General features: G+C 50.4%; 1 protein-coding gene and 4 non-coding genes across 5 annotated transcripts; 3 read left to right on the forward strand and 2 right to left on the reverse strand.

Annotated features, from left to right (window-relative positions):
• Positions 1–5,150: 5,150 nt before the first annotated feature.
• TRNAK-UUU lies at positions 5,151–5,223 on the forward strand. Its single transcript has one exon. It is a non-coding gene; the product is annotated as a tRNA-Lys (tRNA).
• Positions 5,224–7,137: 1,914 nt separating this feature from the next.
• On the forward strand, positions 7,138–7,209 carry TRNAQ-CUG. Its single transcript has one exon. It is a non-coding gene; the product is annotated as a tRNA-Gln (tRNA).
• A 2,568-nt stretch (positions 7,210–9,777) lies between these two features.
• Positions 9,778–9,859, reverse strand: TRNAL-UAG. Its single transcript has one exon. It is a non-coding gene; the product is annotated as a tRNA-Leu (tRNA).
• A 6,461-nt stretch (positions 9,860–16,320) lies between these two features.
• TRNAR-UCU lies at positions 16,321–16,407 on the forward strand. The gene is given in 2 exon segments: positions 16,321–16,357; positions 16,372–16,407. It is a non-coding gene; the product is annotated as a tRNA-Arg (tRNA).
• Positions 16,408–17,238: 831 nt separating this feature from the next.
• On the reverse strand, positions 17,239–27,546 carry HES7 (hes family bHLH transcription factor 7). Its single transcript, XM_038768231.1, has 5 exons — positions 27,505–27,546; positions 25,077–25,172; positions 20,627–20,714; positions 17,534–17,753; positions 17,239–17,395 (listed from the first exon to the last, which is right to left on the reverse strand). Exons 1-5 carry the CDS (start codon positions 27,544–27,546, stop codon positions 17,239–17,241), a joined length of 603 nt encoding a protein of 200 aa, XP_038624159.1.
• Positions 27,547–27,759: the final 213 nt, after the last annotated feature.

Below are 27,759 nucleotides of genomic sequence, written 5' to 3' on the forward strand. Positions count from 1 at the left end.
AAAATGAGTTACGGACAGTGGGAACCGGGAAAAGAATGAGGCTCAAACGGGTCAGAGGGCAAATATGCCAGGATTCATTCATTCATTCATTCAATAGTATTTATTGAGCGCTTACTGTGTGCAGAGCCCTGTACTAAGCGCTTGGGAAGTACAATTCAGCAATAAAGAGACAATCTCTGCCCACAGTCATCAAAGCAAGTAAACAGGCATCAATATAAATAAATAGAATTATAGATATATACACATAAAAACAAGTAAATAGGCATCAATATAAATAGAGTTATAAATATGTACATATATACACAAGTGATGTGGAGCAGGGAAAGGGGGGGTAGAGCAAAGGGAGCGAGTCAGGGCAACATGAAGAGGGGAAGGGGTGCTGAGGAAAAGGAAATATCAGAATAAATAATTTGCATGAACCATTGAATATGTGAATATATGTATATGAATATGAATATATAAGTAGGGGCCGGTGCAAGGTATGTAGTCCTGTAGATTGTAAACTACTTGTGGGCAGGGATCATGTCTACCAACTCTGTTTTATTTGTACTTTCCCAAGTGCTTAGTGCAGTGTTCTGCAAAGAAGCGTTCAATAAATATAATTGATTGCTAGGTGTAAATATATATGCACTAAGGGGAGCTGATGGGTTGATACGCCTTGGGGAGTTAATTGAGGAAGGCTTCCTGGGGGAGGTGCCATTATTTATTTATTCATTCATTCATTCATTCATTTTAAAAGGAAGGCTTTGAAAGTGGGGAGATTCCAGGTTTGGCCTGACTGGGCCAATCTGGGTGAAGAAGACTCCTTCACTTGCCTCCCCATTTCCCATCTCCACGTTTCGGGATTACTGGACTTCAGAGCTGTTTGAGGGTCGATGTGTCTGTCTGTTGTTCTGTTGTACTCTCCCAAGCACTTAGTCCAGTGCTTTGCATGCAGTAAGCGCTCAATAAATACCACTGACTATTCAATCCATCACTAAATCCTGTTGTTTCCACATTCACAACATCACTAAAATCCACCCCTTCCCCTCTATCCAAACTGCTACCACGTTAATCCAAGCACTTATCCCATCTGGTCTTGATTACTGCATCAGCTACTCGCTGACCTCCCTGATTTCTGTTTCCCCCTACTCCAGTCCATACTTTGCTCTGCTGCCTGGATCATTTTTCTACAAAACCGTTCAGTCCATGTTTCCCCATTCCTCAAGACCCTCCAGTGGTTGCTCATCCACCGCTGCATCAAACAGAAACTCCTCAACAACGGCTTTAAAATATTCAGTCATCTTGCCCTCTCCTATCTCACTTTTCTGATTTCTTACTACAATCCAACCTGCACTCTTCACTACTCTAATGACAACCTGGATCGTCTCTGTTTGTTGCCGACTTGTACTTCCCAAGCGCTTAGTACAGTGCTCTGCACACAGTAAGCGCTCAATAAATGCGATTGAATGAATGAATGAACCTACTCACTGGACCTCGATTCATTCATTCATGCAATTGTATTTATTGAGCGCTTACTCGTCTATCTCGAAGACAACCCCTCGCCTGGGACACCCTCCCTCCTCATATCCGACAGACAATTACTATCCTCCCCTTCGAAGTCTTATTAAATTACATCTCCTCCAAGAGGCCCTCCCCGACTATGCCCTCATTTCCTCTAGTCCATCTTCCTTCTGCATCACCCTTGCACTTGGATTTGCACACTTTATTCACACACACCCCTCAGCTCCACAGCACTTATGTCCATATCCGTAATTTATTTTATTTATATTAATGTCCGTCTCCCCCTCTAGACTGTTAACTTCTTATGGGCAGGGAACGTTTTTACCAACTCTGTTGCACTGTACTCTCCCAAACATAGTACAGAGCTCTACACAGTAAGTGCTCAATGAATATGATTGATTGATCGATTGGGAGGGAGAAAGGAAGCAAAACCTACAGGAAAGCGCCCAGTTAGTGGACCTGGGCTCTGATTCCCAGCTTCGCCACTTTTCTGCTGTGTGACCTTGGCAAGTCACTTGACTTCTCTGTGCCTCAGTTCCTGTGAAATGCAAATTAAGACTGTGAGACCCATGTGGGACATGGACTGTATCCAACCTGATTATCTTGTATCTACCCCAGAGCTTAGAACAGTGCTTGACACATAGTAAGCACTTAACAAGTACTATTAAAAAATAAGAGAGAGGAGGAAGGAAGGAAGGAAGGAAGGAAGGAAGGAAGGAAGGAAGGAAGGGAGAAAAAGGGAGAGAGGGAGGAAGAGAGGGAGGAATTATCTGTAATTTATTTATTTCTATTAATGTCTGTCTTCCCCTCTAGACTGAAAGCTCACTGTGGGCAGAGAATGTACCTATTTATTGTTATAGCATACTTTCCCAAGTGCTTACTACAGTGTTTTGCAGGCCTTCCCAGACTGAGCCTCCCATTCCTCTCCTCCCCCAACCCCCCCACTACCTCCTTCCCCTCCCCACAGCACCTGTATATACGTTTGTACAGATTTATTTTACTTGTACATATTTACTATTCATTTTATTTTGTTAATATATTTTGTTTTGTTGTCTGTCACCCCCTTCTAGACTGTGAGCCCGCTGTTGGGTAGGGACCGTCTCTGTGTGTTGCCAACTTGGACTTCCCAAGCGCTTAGTACAGTGCTCTGCACACAGTAAGCGCTCAATAAATACGATTAAATGAATGAATGAATGAAATACAGTAAGTGCTCTATAAATAGGATCAAATGAATGCATGAATGAAAGGAAGTAGAGAGAGGAAGGGGGGGAGGAAGGAAGGAAGCTGGGGTGGCGGGGCGAGGAGGTTGTTATATTGTCCTCTCCAAGCGCTTAATACAATGCTCTGCACACAGTAAGTGCTCAATAAATACGATTGAATGAATGAGTGAATGAATAAATGAATGAAAGGAAGGAATTAAGAAGCCAGGTGTGCAGGACCAAGTGGCTGAGCGTGGGGAGACCCCCGCGGAGAGGACCGGGGTAGGGCGGGGGTCTGCAGGAGAAGGGAGACCCCAGGGAGAAAACTCCCTCCCAGCCCCATTGCAATGTCCATATCTGTAATTTATTCTTTCATATTAATGTCTGCCCCCAACCCCACCAACTGTAAGATCGTTGTGGGCAGGGAACGTGTCTTATTATTGTTGAAGTGTATGCTTTCAGGCGCTTAGGCCAGTGTCCTGCACACAGTAAGCGCTCAATAAAGCAGCGTGGCTCGGTGGAAAGAGCCCGGGCTTTGGAGTCAGAGGTCATGGGTTCAAATTCCGGCTCCGCCAATTGTCAGCTGCGTGACTTTGGGCAAGTCACTTTACTTTTCATTCATTCAGTCGTATTTATTGAGCTCTTACTGCGTGCAGAGCAATGTCCATATCTGTAATTTATTCTTTCATATTAATGTCTGTCGTTCCCCCCTCCCCCCACGACTGTGGGCAGGGAACGTGTCTTTTTATTGTTGTAGTGTACGCTTTCAGGCGCGTAGGCCAGTGTTCTGCACAGAATAAGTGCTCAATAAAGCAGGGGGGCTCGGTGGAAAGAGCCTGGGCTTTGTAGGGAGAGGTCATGGGTTCATAATCCCGTCTCCGCCAATTGTCAGCTGTGTGACTTTGGGCAAGTCACTTTATTTTTCATTCATTCAGTCGTATTTATTGAGCGCTTACTGTGTGCAGAGCACTGGACTAAGCGCTTGGGAAGTCCAAGTTGGCAACATATAGAGACGGTCCCTACCCAACAGCGGGCTCACAGTCTAGAAGGGGGAGACAGACAACAAAACAAAACATATTAACAAAATAAAATACATAGAATAAATAAGTGCAAATAAAATAAACAAATAAATAGAGGAGTAATAAATACGTACAAACATATATACAGGTGGTGTGGGGAGGGGAAGGAGGTAAGGCGGGGGAGATGGGGGGGAGGAGGGGGAGAGGAAGGAGGGGGCTCAGTCTCTCTCACTCATCTGTCAAATGGGGGTTAAGACTGTGAGCCCCCCGTGGGACAACCTGATCACCTTGTAACCTCCCCAGCGCTTAGAACAGTGCTTTGCACATAGTAAGCGCTTAATAAATGCCATTAAATACTATTGAATAAATGCATGCATGAATGAATGAATGAATAGGCCGGTGCGGCAGTGGCCTCTAGTGGCCACAGGTGGTAGCACCTCCTCCCCCCGCCGAAAACGGTCAAATCCTGCGGGAATGAATGGATGGATGGATGAATAATAATAATAATGATGGCATTTGTTAAGCGCTTACTATGTGCAAAGCACTGTTCTAAGCGCTGGGGAGGTTACAAGGTGATCAGGTTGTCCCACGTGGGGCTCACAGTCTTCATTCCCATTTTACAGATGAGGGAACTGAGGCTCAGAGAAGTCAAGTGACTTGACCAAGGTCACACAGCAGACACGTGACGGAGGCGGGATTCGAACCCATGACCTCTAACTCCAAAGCCCGGGCTCTTTCCACTGAGCCACGCTGCCATCTCTATGAATGAGTGAGTGAGTGAGTGACAGCACCTGTATATATGTTTGTACATATTTTTTACTCTATTTATTTTTTTATTTGTACCTATCTATTCTATTTATTTTATTTTGTTAGTATGTTTGGTTTTGTTCTCTGCCTCCCCCTTTTGGACTGTGAGCCCACTGTTGGGGAGGGACTGTCTCCAGTTTGTACTTCCCAAGCGCTTAGTACAGTGCTCTGCACATAGTGAGCGCTCAATAAATACGATTGATGATGATGATGATGAATGAATGGATGGATGGATGAGTGAGTGGGTGGGTGAATGAATGAATGAATGAATGAATGAATGAATGGATGGATGGATGAATGAAGAGGTCGGTGCGGCAGCGGCCTCTAGTGGCCACAGGTGGTACCACCTCCTCCCCCGGCCGAAAACGAATCAAATCCAGCGGGGAAGCGGGGGAATCTGGGGGCGCCTGGTTTTCCTCTTCTCCTTCTTCCCTTCCCTTTAAACACCGCCCTTCATCTCCCAATTCCCCTCCATCCAAAGGCCTAAATCCGTTTAGGGAGGCCGCCTCAGCTCCCTTTCCCCCTTCCCTTTCCCCGCTCCACCTGATCCCAATCATTCCCAGGCACAGGCAGGCGTCGGTTGGAAAAACAAGGGAGCGCTGGAGAGACACGTTTCCTAAGAGCCCGGATAGCTCAGTCGGTAGAGCATCAGACTTTTAATCTGAGGGTCCAGGGTTCAAGTCCCTGTTCGGGCGGAAGTGTTTTTATTTTATTATTTTGAGGGGGTTTGGAAAAAATACTTTTTTGATTTATTTTTTATCTTTTGAAAGGTTAGAAAGCTCCCTGCTTGGGAAGGCCGGTTTTAATTAGAACCGTCTCCCTCTGAGGGTCTCGGAGAGGGTGAAGGTAGAGCAAGGAAGTTGGGAGGAGGTAGCTAGTTCATCATCATCATCATCTGTAAAATGGGGATTAAGACTGTGAGCCTCCCGAGGGACAATTTGATCACCGTGTAACCTCCCCAGCGCTTAGAACAGTGCTTTGCACATAGTAAGCGCTTAATAAATGCCATTATTATTATTATTATTATTATCAATCGTATTTATTGAGCGCTTACTGTGTGCAGAGCGCTGTACTAAGCGCTTGGGAAGTACAAGTTGGCAACAACTTGAGCGTTTACTGTACTAAGCGCTTGGGAGTGGACACTACAACACAGTTGGTATTTTGGGCTTGGATCTGTACCCTTTTCTGTTGTACTCGCCCAAGCGCCTAGTACAGTGTTCTGCACATATTAAGCGCTCAATAAATACCATTGATTGATTGCTTAGGCCCCTGGTTTTCACCCCACCAGCACTTATGTCCATATCGCCAATTTACTCATTTATATTCAAGTCAGTCTCCCCCTCTAGACTTTCATTCATTCATTTACTTGTATTTATTGAACGCTTACTGTGTGCAAAGCACTGTACTAAGCGCTTGGGAGAATACAGTAGAACAACTTGGACTTCCCAGGAGCTTAGTACAGTGCTCTGCCCACAGTAAGCGCTCAATAAATACGATTGAATGAATGAACAATAAACAGATACATTCCCCGCCCACTGTCAGCTCGTTGTGGACAGGGAACATTTTTACCAACCGCTTTGAACTGTGCCTCTCCCAAGCGTTTTAGTCTCTGCACACATTAAAGCGCTCAATAAATCCAATTGATCGATTGATTAATTGATTGGTAGTATCTGTTGGGAGGAAGCAAGTAAGACTAGGATTGCCCATGGCTCATCCTCTATCCCCAGGCCCTCCCCTTAAGGTCCTGCCCTCAGCTCAATCAATAATAACAATAATAATAATAATAATAATAATAATAATAATAATAATAATAATAATACCATTTGTTAAGCTCTTACTATGTGCCAGACACTGGAATAAGCGCTGGGCCGATACAAGATAATCGGGTCAGACCCTGACCCTGACCCACTTAGGCACCGCAGTCTTCATCCTCATTTTGCAGATCAATCAATCAATCGTATTTATTGAGCGCTTACTGTGTGCAGAGCACTGGACTAAGCGCTTGGGAAGTCCAAGTTGGCAACATAAACAGTCCCTACCCAACAGTGGGCTCACAGTCTAAAAGGGGGAGACAGACAACAAAACCAAACCTACTAACAAAAAAAAAAAAAAAATAGAATAGATCTGTACAAGTAAAATAAATAAATAAATAAATAGAGCAATAAATATGTACAAACATATATACAGATGAGGGAACTGAGGCACAGAGAAGCAAAGTGACTTGCCGAGGCATCGAACTTGCGCTTACTGTGTGCGGGGCACTGTACTAAACGCTTGGGAGTGTCTACTACAACAGAGGTGGTAGATGGATTCCCGGCCCACAAGGAGCTTATAGTCAACAGGGGAGACCCCAGTTCTGCTCTGGGACCCTATTTAGCCCTTCCTCAGGACTTAGATTTCCCTCCTCCCCCTCCTGTACCTCCTTTTTCTTCTTCCTCCAGGACCTGGATCGCTTTTCCACAGCTCCTGCTCAACCCGGCTCACTCGATCCTGATTTTCCTAACTCCAAACAACCAAATTACAGGACAAAATAAATGGGATGAAGGCAGGAAGACAGGGCCGGGTGAAAGCAGTATAGATGCTGTGTGTCAAGAGCGTATTAGACAAGTGGTTCCATGGTGTAATGGTTAGCACTCTGGACTCTGAATCCAGCGATCCGAGTTCAAATCTCGGTGGGACCTCAGTTGTATTTTTGTGGATTGCACTGATTTTCGAGTCTCCTTTCTCCCCCGATACATATTACTTCCACAGATTTGAGCAGTATTCTACGGTCTGAACCCCAAGAATTAAGGGGAAACGGGCCTGACGGATGGATCCAACTTTGGATGGGGGAAATTGAAGATGTGGGGACTTGAAGGGTATTTTAAAATATGGGAGGTTTAAGGGAGGTTGCTGATGTGGGGATTTGGGATTGACCGAGGTCGCCTGGGGAGCCTGAATTTGATTTTCATTTTTAATGGACACCTCTGACCGACCTCACAGGCAGAGCCTGGGGAGGATGAACGAACGTGAGCCTGTGGGCCCACTGTTGGGTAGGGACTGTCTCTATATGTTGCTCTATTTATTTATTTATTTTACCTGTACATATCTATTCTATTTATTTTATTTTGTTAATATGTTTGGTTTTGTTCTCTGTCTCCCCCTCCTAGACTGTGAGCCCACTGTTGGGTAGGGACCGTCTCTATATGTTGCCAACTTGGACTTCCCAAGCGCTTAGTACAGTGCTCTGCACACAGTAAGCGCTCAATAAATACGATTGATTGATTGATTGATTGAATGGTGAAGGACTCCCCGGGGGCTGGATTCTGGAAAGACACCCTTGTAACAACAGTAGCTGTAGCATTTATTAAGCGGTACGTCCCAAGCACTGTAATAAACGCTGGGGTCGACACGAGGTAATAAAGACGGACACAGATCCTGTCCCCCATCTTAAATAGGAAGGGGAACCGGTATTCAATCCCCATTTTAGCTCTCTTCCTCCCTTCAAGGCCTTACTGAGAGCTCACCTCCTCCAGGAGGCCTTCCCAGACTGAGCCCCCTCCTTCCTCTCCCCCTCGTCCCCCTCTCCGTCCCCCCGTCTTACCTCCTTCCCTTCCCCACAGCACCTGTATATATGTATATACGTTTGTACATATTTATTACTCTATTTTACTTGTACTTATTTATTGTATTTATTTTATTTTGTTAATATGTTTGGTTTTGTTCTCTGTCTTCCCTTTCTAGACTGTGAGCCCACTGTTGGGTAGGGACTGCCTCTATATGTTGCCAACTTGTACTTCCCAAGCGCTTAGTACAGTGCTCTGCACATAGTAAGTGCTCAATAAATACGATTGATTGATTTATTTTACAGGCGAGGAAACTGAGGTACGGAGAAGCTAAGTGACGTACCTAAAGTCATGCAGCAGGCAAGGAGCAGAGTCAGAATTAGAACCCAGATCCTCTGACTCTCAGGACTATTACAACTAAGCAGTGTAATAATAACAATAGTAGTAGTAGTAGTAGTAAAAATAATAATAATAGCAACAACAACAACAGAACCCAGATCCTCTGACTCTCAGGACTATTCTCTTACAACCAAGCAGTGTAATAATAACAATAGTAGAAGTAGTAGTAGTAAAAATAATAATAATAGCAACAACAACAACAGAACCCAGATCCTCTGACTCTCAGGACTATTCTCTTACAACTAAGCAGTGTAATAATAACAATAGTAGTAGTAGTAGTAGTAGTAAAAATAATAATAATAGCAACAACAACAGAACCCAGATCCTCTGACTCTCAGGACTATTCTCTTACAACTAAGCAGTGTAATAATAACAATAGTAGTAGTAGTAGTAGTAGTAAAAATAATAATAATAGCAACAACAACAGAACCCAGATCCTCTGACTCTCAGGACTATTCTCTTACAACTAAGCAGTGTAATAATAACAATAGTAGTAGTAGTAGTAGTAAAAATAATAATAATAGCAACAACAACAGAACCCAGATCCTCTGACTCTCAGGACTATTCTCTTACAACTAAGCAGTGTAATAATAACAATAGTAGTAGTAGTAGTAGTAAAAATAATAATAATAGCAACAACAACAGAACCCAGATCCTCTGACTCTCAGGACTATTCTCTTACAACTAAGCAGTGTAATAATAACAATAGTAGTAGTAGCAGTAGTAAAAATAATAATAACAGCAACAACAACCATAGCAACAATACTACTAATAATTGGTACCTGTTAAATGCTTACTATGTGCCAGGCACTGTACTAAGAGCTGGGGTGGGTACAAACAAATCGGGTTGGACACGTCCCACGTGGGGCTGAAAATCTCAATCCCCATTTGACAGTGACTTGTCCAAGGTCATACAGCAGACTAGTGGGGGAGCCGGGATTAGAACAAATGCAACAAGCATAATAATGGTGCTTATTAAGTGCTTACTGTGTGCTAAGCTCTGCATTTCCTTGCTCATTTCCTCCTTTGCAGAAGGAATCAATCAATCAATCGTATTTATTGAGCGCTTACTGTGTGCAGAGCACTGTACTAAGCGCTTGGGAAGTACAAGTTGGCAACAAATAGAGACAGTCCCTAGGAAGAGGTCTAGGAAGAGAGTGGAATGAGGCTGAGAGAAAGTGTAGGAGTTTAAAAAAAATGATAAATGACCACACGGTGCACCGGAGGGGTGGGAAGAGGGGGGAATTTAGGAAGGGGGTGCTTCCTAAGAAAACAAGGACACTCGGGGGGTAGAGAAACCCGCCCTGGCAGCGGTGGGATTCGAACCCACGCCTCCGGGGAGACTGGAGCCTAAATCCAGCGCCTTAGACCGCTCGGCCACGCTACCTGCACCCGCCAAGCTTTCCACACAAGCTTCCCAGAACTCGCTCCAAAGAGGGACACGAGGTAAAAACAATCAATCAATTAATCAATCAGTCGTATTTATTGAGCGCTTACTGTGTGCAGAGCACTGGACTAAGCGTTTGGGAAGTACAAGCTGGCAACATATAGAGACGGTCCCTACCCAACAGTGGGCTCACAGTCTAGAAGGGGGAGACAGAGAACAAAACCAAACATACTAACAAAATAAAATAAATAGAATAGATTAGGTACAAGTAAAATAAATAGAGTAATAAATATGTACAAACATATATACAGGCGCTGTGGGGAAGGGAAGGAGGTAAAATGGGGGGGGATGGAGAGGGGGACGAGGGGGAGAGGAAGGAAGGGGCTCAGTGTGGGAAGGCCTCCTGGAGGAGGTGAGCTCTCAGTAGGACCTTGAAGGGAGGAATCAATCAATCAATCGTATTTATTGAGCGCTTACTGTGTGCGGAGCACTGTACTAAGCGTTTGGGAAGTACAAGCTGGCAACATATAGAGACAGTCCCTACCCAACAGTGGGCTCACAGTCTAGAAGGGGGAGACAGAGAACAAAACCAAACATCCTAACAAAATAAAATAGAATAGAATAGATAGGTACAAGTAAAATAGAGTAATAAATATGTACAAACATATATACAGGTGCTGTGGGGAAGGGAAGGAGGTAAGATGGGGGATGGAGAGGGGAACGAGGGGGAGAGGAAGGGGCTCAGTGTGGGAAGGCCTCCTGGAGGTGGTGACCTCTCAGTAGGACCTTGAAGGGAGGAATCAATCAATCAATCGTATTTATTGAGCGCTTACTGTGTGCAGAGCACTGTACTAAGCGCCTGGAAAGTACAAGTTGGCAACATATAGACACAGTCCCTACCCAACAGGGAGGAAGAGAGCTAGCTTGGCGGATGGGATGAGGTCCGGAAGAGAAAGGAAAGAGCAAGCTTTTATTTCGGTTTTACCTCGCCTCTCAACCATTCCGCCATCCCTCGAACTCTCTCCTCCTTCCTTTCTTCCTTTCGTCACCTGTAATTGGCGAGCGGGTCTCTTCCCCGGGGCCCGGGAGGGAGGGAGGCTGGGCGAGGAAGACCCCTGGGATCCCGGGAAGGATGGAGGCCCAGAGGCAGGACAGACACGGCCAGCCAGGGTGCAATAAAACACACTTTTATTCGAGGGTCAATCAATCAATCAATCGTATTTATTGAGCGCTTACTGTGTGCAGAGCACTGTACTAAGCGCTTGGGAAGTCCAAGTTGGCAACATATAGAGACAGTCCCCACCCAACAGTGGGCTCACAAGGAGCTGGAGGCGACTGGGGAGGGGTGGGGAAGAGGCAAGCACAAGCACAAACATCCAACCACAGACACACACGTGCATAAATTGAACACCTCGCGTCCCAGCTTCCAGACAGACACATAAACAAACACACACACACATGAGACACGTGCATCAACTCCCCCTCGTCCCCCTCTCCATCCCCCTCCTTCCCTTCCCCACAGCACCTGTATATAGGTATGTATGTTTGTACATACTTATTACTCTATTTATTTTACTTGTACAGATAATAAATCAATCAATCAATCGTATTTATTGAGCGATTACTGTGTGCAGAGCACTGTACCAAGCGCTTGGGAAGTCCAAGTTGGCAGCATATCATCATCATCATCAATCGTATTTATTGAGCGCTTACTGTGTGCAGAGCACTGTACTAAGCGCTTGGGAAGTACAAGTTGGCAACATATCATCATCATCATCATCACTCGTATTTATTGAGCGCTTACTGTGTGCAGAGCACTGTACTAAGCGCTTGGGAAGTACAAGTTGGCAACATATCATCATCATCACTCGTATTTATTGAGCGCTTACTGTGTGCAGAGCACTGTACTAAGCGCTTGGGAAGTACAAGTCGGCAACATATAGAGAGAGTCCCTACCCAACAGTGGGCTCACAGTCTAAAAGGGGGAGACAGAGAACAAAACCAAACATACTAACAAAATAAAATAAACAGAATAGATATGTACAAGTAAGATAAATAGAGTAATAAATATGTACAAACATATACATATATACAGGTGCTGTGGGGAAGGGAAGGAGGTAAGAGAGGGGGACGAGGGAGAGAGGAAGGAAGGGGCTCAGTGTGGGAAGGCCTCCTGGAGGAGGTGAGCTCTATTCTATTTATTTTATTTTGTTAGTATGTTTGGTTTTGTTCTCTGTCTCCCCCTTCTAGCCTGTGAGCCCACTGTTGGGTAGGGACCGTCTCTATATGTTGCCAGCTTGTACTTCCCAAACGCTTAGTACAGTGCTCTGCACGCAGTAAGCGCTCAATAAATACGATTGATTGATTGATTGATAAACTGAAGACAAAGCGTCCCAGCTGTCCCGTTTCCCAGACGGACACACACACCCATAAATTGAAGGCCCAGCGTCCCAGGTGTCCCGGCTCCCAGACGGTCATAGCCTCACACACACACACGTGCATAAATGTTTGATGATAATGATGATGGCATTTATTAAGCGCTTACTATGTGCAAAGCGCTGTTCTAAGCGCTGGGGAGGTTACAAGGCGATCAGGTTGCCCCACGGGGGCTCACAGTCTCTCCCTTCTAGACTGTGAGCCCACTGTTGGGTAGGGACTGTCTCTATATGTTGCCAACTTGGACTTCCCAAGCGCTTAGTACAGCGCTCTGCACACAGTAAACGCTCAATAAATACGATTGAATGAATGAATGGAGTGAATAATCCCCATTTTCCAGGTGAGGTAACTGAGGCCCAGAGAAGTGAAGTGACTTGCCCAGAGTCACACAGCTGACAATTGGCGGAGCTGGGATTTGGAACCCATGACCTCTGACTCCAAAGCCCGGGCTCTTTCCACTGAGCCCGGCATCCCAAGTGTGTGTACACACACACAGAGACACACACACACACACACACACACACGTGTCAGAGGTCATGGGTTCTAATCCCAGCTCCGCCACTTGTCAGCTGTGTGACTTCGGGCAAGTCACTCAACTTCTCTGGGCCTCAGTTCCCTCATCTGTAAAATGGGGGTGAAGATTGTGAGCCCCCCCCCCCCGTGGGACAACCTTGATTACCTTGCATTCCCCCCCCTCAGCGCTTAGAACAGTGCTGGACACATAGTAAGCGCTTAACAAACACCAACATATCAATTGAAGATCCCAGCTCCCAGACGGATACATTCCGCAATCAGAAGAGAAGCAGGGTGGCTCAGTGGAAAGAGCCCGGGCTTGGGAGTCAAAGGTCATGGGTTCTAAACCCGACTCCGCCCCTTACTGCCTGTGTGACTTTGGGCAAGTCACTTAACTTCTCTGTGCCTCAATCAATCAATCAGTCGTATTTATTGAGCGCTTACTGTGTGCGGAGCACTGGACTAAGCGCTTGGGAAGTACAAGTTGGCAACATATAGAGACGGTCCCTACCCAACAGTGGGCTCACAGTCTAGCCTCAGTCACCTCATTTGTAAAATGGGGATTAAGACTATGAGCTCCACGTTCATTCAGTCGTATTTATTGAGCGCTTACTGTGTGCACAGCACTGTACTAAGCGCTTGGGAAGTACAAGTTGGCAACATATAGAGACGGTCCTTACCCAACAGCGGCACGTGGGACAACCTGATCACCTTGTATCCCCCCCAGCGCTTAGAACAGTACTTTCATTCATTCATTCAATCGTATTTATTGAGCGCTTGCTGTGTGCAGAGCGATGTACTAAGCGCTTGGGAAGTACAAGTTGGCTACATATAGAGACGGTCCCTACCCAAGATCGGATATATATATATATATATATATATATATATATATATATATACCTAACAAGTCTGCTTGTTTTGTTGTCTGTCTCCCCCTTCTAGACTGTGATCCCATTGTTGGGTAGGGACCGTCTCTATTTGTTGCCGACTTGTACTTCCCAAGCGCTCAGTACAGTGCTCTGCACATAGTAAGCGCTCAATAAATACGATTGATGATGATGATGATGAATGAATCGGCACGTGGGACAACCTGATCACCTTGTATCCCCCCCAGCGCTTAGAACAGTGCTTTGCACATAATAAGCGCTTAATAAATGCCATTATTATTATTATTATATCCCCCCAGCGCTTAAAGCAGTGCTTTGCACATAGTAAGCGTTTAATAAATGCCATTATTATTATTACATCCCCCCCAGCGCTTAAAGCAGTGCTTTGCACATAGTAAGCGCTTAACAAATATCATCATCATCACCATCATCATCAGACACACATCCACACGCAGAAATTGAAGATCCCAGCTCCCAGACGGACGCATTCTGCAGAGACACACACACACACGCGCACAAATTGAAGATCCGTATCCCCCCAGCGCTTAAAGCAGTGTTTTGCACATAGTAAGCGCTTAACAAATACCATCATCGTCATCGGACACACACACACACGCACAAACCGAAGATCCCAGCTCCCAGGTGGACACATTCCTTAGACACACACACACACGCACGCACAAATTGAAGATCCAGACGGGCCCGTTCCGCAGTCGGACACACACACACACACACACTGAAGATCCCAGCTCCCATATGGACACATTCCTCAGAGACACACACAGACACACACACACACATTGAAGATCCCAGCTCCCAAGTGGACACATTCCTCAGAGACACACACACACACACACACACACACACACACTGAAGATCCCAGCTCCCAGGTGGACACATTCCTCAGAGAGACACACACACACAGACACACACACACACACATTGAAGATCCCAGCTCCCAGATGGACACATTCCTCAGAGACACACACAGACACACACACACACACACACATTGAAGATCCATCTTCAATGCCATCATTATTATTATTGTTCTCTGGGCCTCAGTTCCCTCATCTGTAAAACGGGGATGAAGACTGAGCCGCACGTGGGACAACCTGATCACCTTGTATCCTCCCCAGCGCTTAGAACAGTGCTTTGCACATAGTAAGCGCTTTATAAATACCATTATTATCATTATTATTATATCCCAGCTCCCAAGTGGACACATTCCTCAGAGACACACACACACATATTGAAGATCCCAGCTCCCAGATGGACACATTCCTCACAGACACACACACACACACATTGAAGATCCCAGCTCCCAGGTGGACACATTCCTCAGAGACACACACACATTGAAGATCCCAGCTCCCAAATGGGCACATTCCTCAGACACACACAAACACACATACACACATTGAAGATCCCAGCTCCCAGATGGACACATTCCTCAGAGACACACACAGACACACACACACACATTGAAGATCCATCTTCAATGCCATCATTATTATTATTGTTCTCTGGGCCTCAGTTCCCTCATCTGTAAAACGGGGATGAAGACTGAGCCGCACGTGGGACAACCTGATCACCTTGTATCCTCCCCAGAGCTAGAACAGTGCTTCGCACATAGTAAGCGCTTTATAAATACCATTATTATCATTATTATTATATCCCAGCTCCCAAGTGGACACATTCCTCAGAGAGAGACAGACACACACACACACACACACACACACACACATTGAAGATCCCAGCTCCCAGATGGACACATTCCTCACAGACACACACACACACACACATTGAAGATCCCAGCTCCCAGGTGGACACATTCCTCAGAGACATACACAGACACACACACACACATTGAAGATCCCAGCTCCCAAGTGGACACATTCCTCAGAGAGACACACACTTACACACACACATTGAAGATCCCAGCTCCCAAGTGGACACATTCCTCAGAGAGACACACACACACACATTGAAGATCCCAGCTCCCAGATGGACACATTCCTCACAGACACACACACACACATTGAAGATCCCAGCTCCCAGGTGGACACATTCCTCAGAGACACACACAGACACACACACACACACACATTGAAGATCCCAGCTCCCAAGTGGACACATTCCTCAGAGAGACACACAGACACACACACACACACACATTGAAGATCCCAGCTCCCAAGTGGACACATTCCTCAGAGAGAGACACACATTGAAGATCCCAGCTCCCAGATGGACACATTCCTCACAGACACACACACACACACACATATTGAAGTTCCCAGCTCCCAGGTGGACACATTCCACACACACACACACACACACACACACGTGTGAGACGCAGCCGGCCAGGCCCACGCAGAGCCTCAGCCCCGCCCCCATGCCCAGGTTAGCGAGCCGCGCATGCGTGTTTGCTTCGGGCACATGCACGCGCACTCACGGAAACGCCCGAAGGTTCCGCCGAAGTGCCCCCTCCTTCCCCCCCCCCACTCTTCCGGGCGGGGCAAGGAGAAGCCCCGCCCCCTTTCCCTCCCCTTCCTCCTCCCCCCTCTCGGCGGCGGCGGCGGCGGCGTTGGCTGTAGGGCGTGAGGCGGCGTGAGCCCAGTAGGTGGCTCTGTGGCGCAATGGATAGCGCATTGGACTTCTAGTGATGAGAGAGCGATTCAAAGGTTGTGGGTTCGAATCCCACCAGAGTCGGTTTATTTTTTTTTTCTTTTCTCTTTTTATTACCTTTTTCTCCTACCCCCTAACCCGGCCCCCACCCCTTTATTTAAAAAAAAAAGCCCTCCCTTCCCTCCCCGCTATCCCTATCCGTGGCATCGTCCGGCCACCCACCCCCAGGCCCGTTTCTACCTCCTCCGGCTCTCTACCTCTGGGGTCTCTCAGGTTTTGTCTGTTTGTTTTCCTTTTCTTCTCATTCACTCGTATTTATTGAGCGCTCCCTGGGTGCAGGGCACTGTACTGAGCGCCTGGGAAGCCCAGGTTGGCAACACAGAGAGGCGGTCCCTACCCAACAGCGGGCTCACAGTCTAGGAGAGCGGGCTCTTACTTACCTGCCAGGCCGCGGTGGGAGGAGCGGGTGGGAGATGAGCACACACCGGGATACAATAACCATTTTATTCCATGCACTAGGGGCAGGCAGGGGGGAGGGGGCAAGCTGGGATGGGAGGGGCGGGGCAAAGGGGGTGGGAGAAAAGGAGGGAAGAGGCGGGACACATTCCAGAGGCTGGGAGAGGGGAGGAGCCTGGAAGGGAAGAGCGGGGGGAGGGATGAAGGGGGAATATATATATATATACTTATATAGATACTATATATAAACATTCACGGCCCCAGCTAGGCCCCACCCTTCCTCCCTCTCCCGCCTAAATACCCACCTTCCAGCCCCCGGACGCCTGGGCCCGATGGAGAAGGGGATCCGGATACTGTACTCGAGGCCCCGGCCCTGTCGCCGCCCCCCTCCCCACCCTTTTGGGCTCCCCACGACCCCCTCCCTTTCCCCCCCCCCCCCCCGTCGCCCCCAGCCCCAGCTCAGGGCCAAGGTCTCCAAAAGGCGGTGGGGGGTCCGGCCGGGGCCTTCCCCCCGGGCCCCCGCTCCTGTCTATGGGCCGGGCCCAGTCCTGTGTTGGGCGCCCGGTCGGCGGGGTCCCTCCGGGGGGTGCTGGGGGGGGAGCAGGCCGAGTGGGGGCTGGGGGCGGGACGGTGCTCGGGGTGTCGGGGGGTGGGCTGCTCCTGCTGCTGGGGATGCTGCTGGTGGTGATGCTGGTGATGCTGCTGCTGCTGGTGGTGGTGGTGGTGGTGGTGGTGGGAGGATGGGGAGCCGGGCCTGGGGGCGGTCGGGTCCAGCTGGGCCCGGGGGTCCCGGGTGGGCTCCGGCCGCTGGGCCTTGGGGTGCAGGTAGCCGTGGAGGGTGGTGAGGAGCTGTCCGCGGGCCGAGGGGCTGGAGTCCTGGATGTAGGTGACCATGCGGAGGAGGCACTCGCGGAACCCCGACAGGTAGCAGCTGCTCAGGGTCTCCGGGTCCTGCGCGGGCCGGGCCGAGGCGCCTGGAGCCGGGGGCGGGGGGCGGGCACGGGGGCCGGGGAGGGAGGGAGGGGGGAGCAACGGAGAAAACCGGAGGGGTCACGAAGGGTGGGGGGTGGGAGGGGAAAGGTGGGGGGCCCGCACGGAAAACTCGGAGAGCCGGGGAGGGGGGGGGGGGGCACGAGGGGAGATGAGGGGAGGACACAAAGAGAGCGAGGTAAGACCAGAAAGACACAGAAAACCACGGACACACAAGGGACTCAGAGACCCAGTAACTCAACATCAGCAGGTCCTGACCCTTCCAGGCGCTGAGACACAGAAACACACGCACCCATACACACAGCCTCAGAGACCAAAAGGGACTCAGAGATCCAGTAAACTCAACATCAGCAGGTCCTGACCCTTCCAGGCGCCGAGACACAGAAACACACGCACCCACACTCACAGAAGAAGCAGAGACACGGACACACAGCCTCAGAGACCAAAAGGGACTCAGAGACCCAGTAACTCAACGTCAGCAGGTCCTGACCTACCCAGGAGCCGAAACACAGAAACACACTCACCCATACACACAGAAGAAGCAGAGTCACACACGGACACACAGCCTCAGAGACCAAAAGGGACTCAGAGATCCAGTAAACTCAACAGCAGCAGGTCCTGACCCTTCCAGGCGCCGAGATATAGAAACACACACCCACACACACAGAAGAAGCAGTGATGCACATGACACACAGCCTCAGAGACCAAAAGGGACTCAGAGACCCAGTAACTCAACGTCAGCAGGTCCTGACCTACCCAGGAGCCGAAACACAGAAACACACCCACCCATACACACAGAAGAAGCAGAGACACACACGGACACACAGCCTCAGAGACCAAAAGGGACTCAGAGATCCAGTAAACTCAACATCAGCAGGTCCTGACCCTTCCGGGCACCGAGATACAGAAACACGCACACACAGAAGAAGCAGAGACACACACAGACACCCAGCCTGAGAGACCAAAAGGGGCTCAGAGACCCAGAACCTCAACACCAGCAGGTCCTGACCTACCCAGGTGCCGACACAGAAACACACACACACATAGAAGAAGCAGAGACACACATGGACACCCAGCCTCAGAGACCAAAAGGGGCTCAGAGACCCAGTAATTCAACATCATCAGCAGGTCCTGACCTACCCAGGCGCCGAGACACAGAAGTACATACACACAGAGGCAGAGATACACACGGACACACAACCTCAGAGACCAAAAGGGACTCAGGCCCAGAAACTCGAGGTCAGCAGGCCCTGACCCACGCAGGCGCCGACACACAAACATACACACACAAGAGAAGAAGCAGAGACACACACGGACACCCAGCCTCAGAGACCAAAAGGGACTCAGGCCCAGAAACTCGAGGTCAGCAGGTCCTGACCCACCCAGGCGCCGAGACACAGAAGCACACACACACAGAAGCAGAGACACACACGGACACACAGACCAAAAGGGACTCAGAGACCCAGTAACTCAACATCAGCAGGTCCTGACCCTCCCAGGCGCCGAGACACAGAAGCACACACACCCAGAAGCAGAGATACACATGGACACACAGCCTCAGAGGCCAGAAGGGACTCAGAGACCCAGTAACTCAACATCAGCAGGTCCTGACCCACCCAAGCGCCGAGACACAAATATACCCACACAAGAGAAGCAGAGACACACACGGACACCCAGCCTCAGAGACCAAATGGGAATCAGGCCCAGAAACTCAAGGTCAGCAGGTCCTGACTCACCCAGGCGCCGAGACACAGAAGCACACACACACACAGAAGCAGAGACACACACGGACACACAGCCTTAGAGGCCAGAAGGGACTCAGAGACCCAGTAACTCAACATCAGAAGGTCCTGACCCACCCAGGCGCCGACACACAAACATACACACACAAGAGAAGAAGCAGAGACACACACGGACACCCAGCCTCAGAGACCAAAAGGGACTCAGGCCCAGAAACTCGAGGTCCCCTGACCCACCCAGGTGCCGAGACACAGAAGCACACCCACACAGAAGCAGAGATACACACGGACACACAACCTCAGAGGCCAAAAGGGACTCAGAGACCCAGTAACTCAACATCAGCAGGTCCTGACCCACCCAGGCGCCGACACACAAACATACACAAGAGAAGCAGAGACACACACGGACACCCAGCCTCAGAGACCAAAAGGGACTCAGGCCCAGAAACTCGAGGTCCCCTGACCCACCCAGGCGCCGAGACACAGAAGCACACACACACAGAAGCAGAGACACACACGGACACACAGCCTCAGAGGCCAGAAGGGACTCAGAGGCCCAGTAACTCACACAAACATACACACACAAGAGAAGAAGCAGAGACACACACGGACACCCAGCCGCCTCAGAGACCAAAAGGGACTCAGGCCCAGAAACTCGAGGTCCCCTGACCCACCCAGGTGACGAGACACAGAAGCACACACACACACAGAAGCGGAGACACACACGGACCCACAGACCAAAAGGGACTCAGATACACACACACACACACGTTAAATTAGCCCATCCAAAGGGCAGGGCGATGCCACCAAAAGGGACTCAGGGACTCAGTCCAACCAGAGGCCAGAGACACAGACACACACACACACACACACACACACACGTTAAATTAGCCCATCCAAAGGGCAGGGCGACTCCTCTGGGCGCCCCCTCCCCACCCAACGACACACAGCCTGCGTCCATCAGTCAATCGGATTTATTGAGCGCTCAGTCCATCCCCCCCCCACCCCCTCCTCATTCTGGCGACCCTCCCTCCCCCTTGGTCCTCCCGGCCCGGTTCTCCCGGTCGCCCCCTCCCCGGGGGTCCCTCGGCAGCCCCGTGCCCTCCCCTCCTCGGTACCCAGGGGCTCGGCCCGGCTCCGCTGCCTCAGGTAGCCCACGGCGAACTCCAGGATCTCCGCCTTCTCCAGTTTGGGATTCCGGAGGTTCTGGAGCGGGACGGGATGGGGGGGATCCGGAGAGAAAGAGAGAGACAGGGGCGGAGAATGGGAGGGGGAAGAGAGGGGCAGGGGAAGGGGAGGGACACCACTTCTGTCTCTCCCTTTCAGACTGTGAGCCCACTGTTGGGTAGGGACCGTCTCTATGTGTCGCCAACTTGGACTTCCCAAGCGCTTAGTCCAGTGCACACAGTAAGCGCTCAAGAAATACGACTGATTGAGTGGAAAGAGCCCGGGCTTTGGAGTCAGAGGTCGTGGGTTCAAATCCCGGCTCCGCCACCTGTCAGCTGTTGGGCAAGTCACTTCACTTCTCTGGGCCTCAGTTCCCTCATCTGGAAAATGGGGATGAAGACTGTGAGCCCCTCGTGGGACAACCTGATTACCTTGTACCTACCCCAGCGCTTAGAACAGTGCTTTGCACCTAGTAAGCGCTTAACAAATATCAACGTTATTATTATTATTATTATTGAGGGAAGGGGAGGGGGCTCCCCCCTGGGGGCCGAGTGACTCCTTCAGTCAATCCATCCGTCAACGGTCCGTACTATCAATCAATCAATCGTATTGATTGAGCGCTTACTGTGTGCAGAGCACTTGGGAAGTACAAGTTGGTACTACTACTACTACTAATAATGATAGCATTTATTAAGCGCTTACTATGTGCAAGGCACTGTTCTAAGCCCTGGTATTTGTATTGTGTTGTAATTGTAATTACGATTTGTATTTGTTCACGTACTGAGCGCTCACTGCGGGCAGAGCACTTGTCTAAGCGCCTTGGAGAGGACTCTAAGACAGTGGCGGTGGGCGCGTTCTCTGCCCACGACGGGGTCCCGGTTTAGGTTTCAATCCCACCGGCGGGGGTCCCGGGAAAGAACCCGGGCTTTGGGAGTCAGAGGTCGTGGGTTCTAATCCCGGCTCCACCACGTGTCGGCTGTGTGACTTTGGGCAAGCCACTTCACTTCTCTGGGCCTCAGTGACCTCATCTGGAAAATGGGGGTGAAGGCTGTGAGCCCCACGTGGGACAGCCTGATCACCTTGTATCTACCCCAGCGCTTAGAACGGCGGTTGGCACATAGTAAGCGCTTAACAGGTACTATTATTATTATTATTATTATTATTATTATTATTATTATTATTATTAGGGAGAAGGGGTCATCGGGGGGCGGGGGTCCTCAAGGGGAAGAGGTTCTAGGGGGACGGCGTCCTCGGGCGAGGGGGGGTCCTCGGAAGGTGGGGGTCTTAGGGGGAGGGAGTCTTCAGCGTGGCTCAGTGGAAAGAGCCCGGGCTTGGGACTCAGAGGTCATGGGTCATGAGAAGCAGCGTGGCTCGGTGGAAAGAGTACGGGCTCTGGAGTCAGAGGTCATGGGTTCAAATCCCGCCTCCGCCACTTAGCTGTGTGACTTTGGGCAAGTCGCTTCACTTCTCTGGGCCTCAGTTCCCTCATCTGGAAAATGGGGATGAAGACTGTGAGCCCCCCGTGGGACAACCTGATCACCCTGTAACCTCCCCAGCGCTTAGAACAGTGCTTTGCACATAGTAAGCGCTTAATAAATGCCATCATTATTATTATTATTATTATGGGTTCTAATTCCGGCTCCGCCACATGTCTGCTGTGTGATCTTGGGCAAGTCACTGAACTTCTCTGAGCCCCAGTTCCCTCATCTGTAAAATGGGGATGAAGACTGTGAGCCCCACGTGGGACAACCTGATCACCTTGTGTGTGTGTGTGTGTGTGTGTGTGTGTGTGTGTGTGTGTGTGTGTGTGTCCCAGCGCTTAGAACAGTGCTTTGCACATAGTAAGCGCTTAATAAATACCATCATCATTATTATTATTATTATTATTATGGGTTCTAATTCCGGCTCCGCCACATGTCTGCTGTGTGATCTTGGGCAAGTCACTGAACTTCTCTGAGCCCCAGTTCCCTCATCTGTAAAATGGGGATGAAGACTGTGAGCCCCACGTGGGACAACCTGATCACCTTGTGTGTGTGTGTCCCCAGCGCTTAGAACAGTGCTTGGCACATAGTAAGTGCTTAATAAATGCCATCATTATCATTATTATTATTATTATTATTATTATTATGGGTTCTAATTCCGGCTCCACCACGTCTGCTGTGTGATCTTGGGCAAGTCACTTCACTTCTCTGAGCCTCAGTTCCCTCATCTGTAAAATGGGGATGAAGACTGTGAGCCCCACGTGGGACAACCTGATCACCTTGTGTGTGTGTGTCGCCCCCCAGCGCTTAGAACAGTGCTTTGCTCATAGTAAGCGCTTAATAAATGCCATCATCATCATTACTATTATTATTATGGGTTCTAATTCCAGCTCCGCCATGTCTGCTGTGTGATCTTGGGCAAGTCACTGCACTTCTCTGAGCCCCAGTTCCCTCATCTGTAAAATGGGGATGAAGACTGTGAGCCCCACGTGGGACAACCTGATCACCTTGTGTGAGTGTGTGTGTGTGTCCCGGCGCTTAGAACAGTGCTTGGCACATAGTAAGCGCTTAATAAATGCCATCATCATCACTACTATTATTATGGGTTCTAATTCCGGCTCCGCCACATGTCTGCTGTGTGATCTTGGGCAAGTCACTTCACTTCTCTGAGCCTCAGTTCCCTCATCTGTAAAATGGGGATGAAGACTGTGAGCCCCACGTGGGACAACCTGATCACCTTGTGTGTGTGTGTGTGTGTGTCCCCCAGCGCTTAGAACAGTGCTTTGCACATAGTAAGTGCTTAATAAATGCCATTATTATTATTATTATTATTATTATTATGGGTTCTAATTCCGGCTCCGCCACATGTCTGCTGTGTGATCTTGGGCAAGTCACTTCACTTCTCTGAGCCCCAGTTCCCTCATCTGTAAAATGGGGATGAAGACTGTGAGCCCCACGTGGGACAACCTGATCACCTTGTGTGTATGTCTCCCCCCCACCCCCAGCGCTTAGAACAGTGCTTTGCACATAGTAAGCACTTAATAAATGCCATTATTATTATCATTATTATTATTATTATTATGGGTTCTAATTCCGGCTCCGCCACATGTCTGCTGTGTGATCTTGGGCAAGTCACTTCACTTCTCTGAGCCTCAGTTCCCTCAGCTGTAAAATGGGGATGAAGACTGTGAGCCCCACGTGGGACAACCTGATCACCTTGTGTGTATGTCTCCCCCCCACCCCCAGCGCTTAGAACAGTGCTTTGCACATAGTAAGCGCTTAATAAATGCCATTATTATTATTATTATTATTATTATTATTATTATTATGGGTTCTAATTCCAGCTCCGCCACATGTCTGCTTTGTGATCTTGGGCAAGTCACTGAACTTCTCTGAGCCCCAGTTCCCTCATCTGTAAAACGGGGATGAAGACTGTGAGCCCCACGTGGGACAACCTGATCACCTTGTGTGTGTGTGTGTGTGTGTGTCCCCCAGCGCTTAGAACAGCGCTTTGCTCATAGTAAGCGCTTAATAAATGCCATCATCATCATTGCTATTATTATTATGGGTTCTAATTCCGGCTCCGCCACGTCTGCTGTGTGATCTTGGGCAAGTCACTGAACTTCTCTGAGCCTCAGTTCCCTCATTTGTAAAATGGGGATGAAGACTGTGAGCCCCACGTGGGACAACCTGATCACCTTGTGTGTGTGTGTGTGTGTGTGTGTGTGTGTGTGTGTGTGTGTCCCAGTGCTTAGAACAGTGCTTTGCACATAGTAAGTGCTTAATAAATGCCATTATTATTATTATTATTATTATTATTATTATGGGTTCTAATTCCGGCTCCGCCACATGTCTGCTGTGTGATCTTGGGCAAGTCACTTCACTTCTCTGAGCCTCAGTTCCCTCATCTGTAAAATGGGGATGAAGACTGTGAGCCCCACGTGGGACAACCTGATCACCTTGTGTGTATGTCTCCCCCCCACCCCCAGCGCTTAGAACAGTGCTTTGCACATAGTAAGCGCTTAACAAATGCCATTATTATTATTATTATTATTATTATGGGTTCTAATTCCGGCTCCGCCACATGTCTGCTGTGTGATGTTGGGCAAGTCACTTCACTTCTCTGAGCCTCAGTTCCCTCATTTGTAAAATGGGGATGAAGACTGTGAGCCCCACGTGGGACAACCTGATCCCCTTGTGTGTGTGTGTGTGTGTGTCCCAGCGCTTAGAACAGTGCTTGGCACATAGTAAGCGCTTAACAAATGCCATCATTATTATTATTACTATTCAGGGGGAGAGAGTCTTCGGGGGAAGGAGCTGGGGAGGAGGCCAGGGCCCAGGCTGGAGGGTCAGGCCCGGGTGGGGGTCCAGGGAGGGGGTCGGGGGTCCAAGGAGGGGGTCCAGGGGCGGTGTCACTGACCTGGTCGCGGGTCCGCTCCAGCAGCAGCAGTCTCAGCTCCTCGAGGCTCCGGTTGATCCGATCCCGGCGCCGCTTTTCGATCAGCGGCTTCAGCATCTGGGGGGCGAGGCGGGGGCGGGGGCGGGGCAGGGGGCCGGGCCACACCCGAGACTCAGCCAACCGCCCCCCCCCCCCCCCACCAAGACCCCCTGGACACCCAACCCCTCCTCCCCGCAGCTCAGGACCCCCGAGTCCACTCTGTGTGTGTGTGTGCTTGGGCCTGTTTCAAAAACGGTGTTTGTTCATCGTGAGCCCACTGTTGGGTAGGGACTGTCTGTATATGTTGCCAACTCCCTTAGTACAGCGCTCTGCACGCAGTAAGCGCTCAATAAATACGATTGATTGATTGATTATGCGCCAGGCACTGTACTAAGCGCTGGGGCAGAGACGAGCTAATCAGGTTGGACACAGCCCATGTGTTGGACACACTCTTTGTCCCCATTTTATAGACGAGGGCACCGAAGCACAGAGATGTTAAGAGAGTTGCCCAAGGTCACACAGCAGGCAAGGAGCCGAGGCGGGATTAGAACCCAGGTCCTCTGACTCCCCAGGTTCTCCCCAGCTCTTCACTGCCCACCGCACACACATTCCAGCTTCTTAGAGGCCCCCCTCCTCCTCCCCGCTCCCCGATTTTCCCCACCTGCAGAGTCCACTCGGCTGCTCGAGGGTCTTTCCCCCAGCCCTCCGCACCTCCCGACCCCCGGCTCCCTCTCTTCCCCTTCCCCCTGCCTTCTCCCTACCTCCCCGTTTTTTCCTTCCCCTCCACCTCCTCCTCGTCCCTCGTTAGCGTCGCTCACTGATTCCCTGCCTCTCAGCATCCATCGGATTTATTGAACGCTTAGTGTGCGCGGAGCACTGCACGAAGGGTTGGGGAGAGTCCAATGTAAGAGAGGCGGCAGAAGCGTTCCCTGCCCACCGTGAGCTTCCCGTCTAGAGGGCTCTCCTCTCCTCTCCTCTCCCTCTCCTCTCTGCTCTACTCTTCTCCTCTCCTCTCCCTCTCCTCTGCTCTCCTTTCCTCTCCCTCTCCTCTGCTCTCCTCTCCTCTCCCTCTGCTCTCCTCTGCTCTCCTCTGCTCTCCCTCCCCTCTCCTCAACTCTCCTCTCCTCTCCTCTCCTCTCCTCTCCCTCTCCTCTGCTCTCCTCTCCTCTCCTCTCCCTCTGCTCCCCTCTCCTCAACTCTCCTCTCCTCTTCCCTCTCCTCTCCTCTCCTTCTCCTCTCCTCTCCTCTCCTTCTCCTCTCCTCTCAACTCTCCTCTCCTCTCCCCTCCCTTCCTCTCCTCAACTCTCCCCTCCTCTCCTCTTCTCTCCTCTCCCCTTCTCTCCTCTCCCTTCCTCTCCTCTGGAATCCTCTGCTCTGCTCTCCTCTCCCCTCCCCTCCCCTCTCCCCTCCCCTCCCCTCTCCCCTCCCCTCCCCTCTCCTCTCCCCTCTCCTCTCTTTTCCTCTCCTCTCCTTTCCTCTCCTCTCTTCTTTCCTCAACTCTCCTCTCCTCCTCAACTCTCCTCTCCTCTTCCCTCTCCTCTCCTCTCCTCTGCTCTCCCTCTCCTCTGGAATCCTCTGCTCTCCTCTCCTCTCCCCTCCCCTCTCCTCTCCTTTCCTCTCCTCTCTTCTTTCCTCAACTCTCCTCTCCTCCTCTTTCCTCTCCTCTCCTCCTCTTTCCTCTCCTCTCCTCCCCTCACCTCTCCTCTCCCTCTCCTCTCCTCTGATCTCCTCTCCTCTCCTCTTCCCTCTCCTCTCCTCCTCTTTCCTCTCCTCTCCTCTCCTTCCCTCACCTCTCCCTTCCTCTCCCTCTCCTCAGCTCTCCCTCTCCTCTCCCTCTCCCTCTCCTCGCCCTCTCCTCTCTTCTTTCCTCTCCTCTTCTCTCCCTCTCCTCTTCTTTCCTTTCCTCTCCTCTCCACTCTCCTCCCTTCTTCTTTCCTCTCCTCTCCTCTCCCTCTTCTCTCCTCTCCCCTCCCCTCTCCTCTTCTCTCCCTCTCCTCTCCTCTTTCCTCTCCTCTCCCTCTCCTCTCCTCTCCCCTCCCCTCTCCTCTCCTCTCCCCTCTCCTCTCCTCTTTCCTCTCCTCTCCTCTCTCCTTTCCTCTCTTCTTTCCCTTCCCCTCTCTTCTTTCCTCCTCTCCCCCCCGCCCCCCACCGACTCCTGCCTGCTTCCCTCTCCATCGCAGTGATGCGGTCTCCCTCCTTCTGGCCTCCAAATCTGCATCGCCCCTCGTCTGTCGTGTCCCCCCCCCCCGCCCCAGCCCTCCGGGCCCCCCTCTTTTCCTAGCCCCCCGTTTCCCTCTCGCCCCCTTCTGCGCCTCCCGCTTCGCACCCGACCTCCCTCACCCCCGTCCCCTTCCTCTCAGCCTCCTCCGCCCCCCGCCCCTCCCCGGCTCCCCCTCCCCTGGGGGCTCACCTTGGGGCTCTCCCTGCTCTCCGCTCGGTCCCGGGTCACCATCTCGCAACGGCTCCTCCGAGTGGGGCCGGCTGGGCCGGGGCTCAGGTTTAAATCCCCACCATCCCCCACCATCCCCCCCCCCTCCCCGCCCCCTCCCCTGCCGAGGTGCCAAAAGCCGGCGTGCGGGCCCCCCCGCCCCGGGGCACGAGGCCTCCGGAAGACAGAAGTGTGAGAAGGGGGCCGGACCACCCCATAAAGGCCACCTTTCGGGGC

Source organism: Tachyglossus aculeatus, chromosome Y4 (assembly GCF_015852505.1).
Source record: "Tachyglossus aculeatus isolate mTacAcu1 chromosome Y4, mTacAcu1.pri, whole genome shotgun sequence".
Classification (NCBI taxonomy): domain Eukaryota; kingdom Metazoa; phylum Chordata; class Mammalia; order Monotremata; family Tachyglossidae; genus Tachyglossus; species Tachyglossus aculeatus.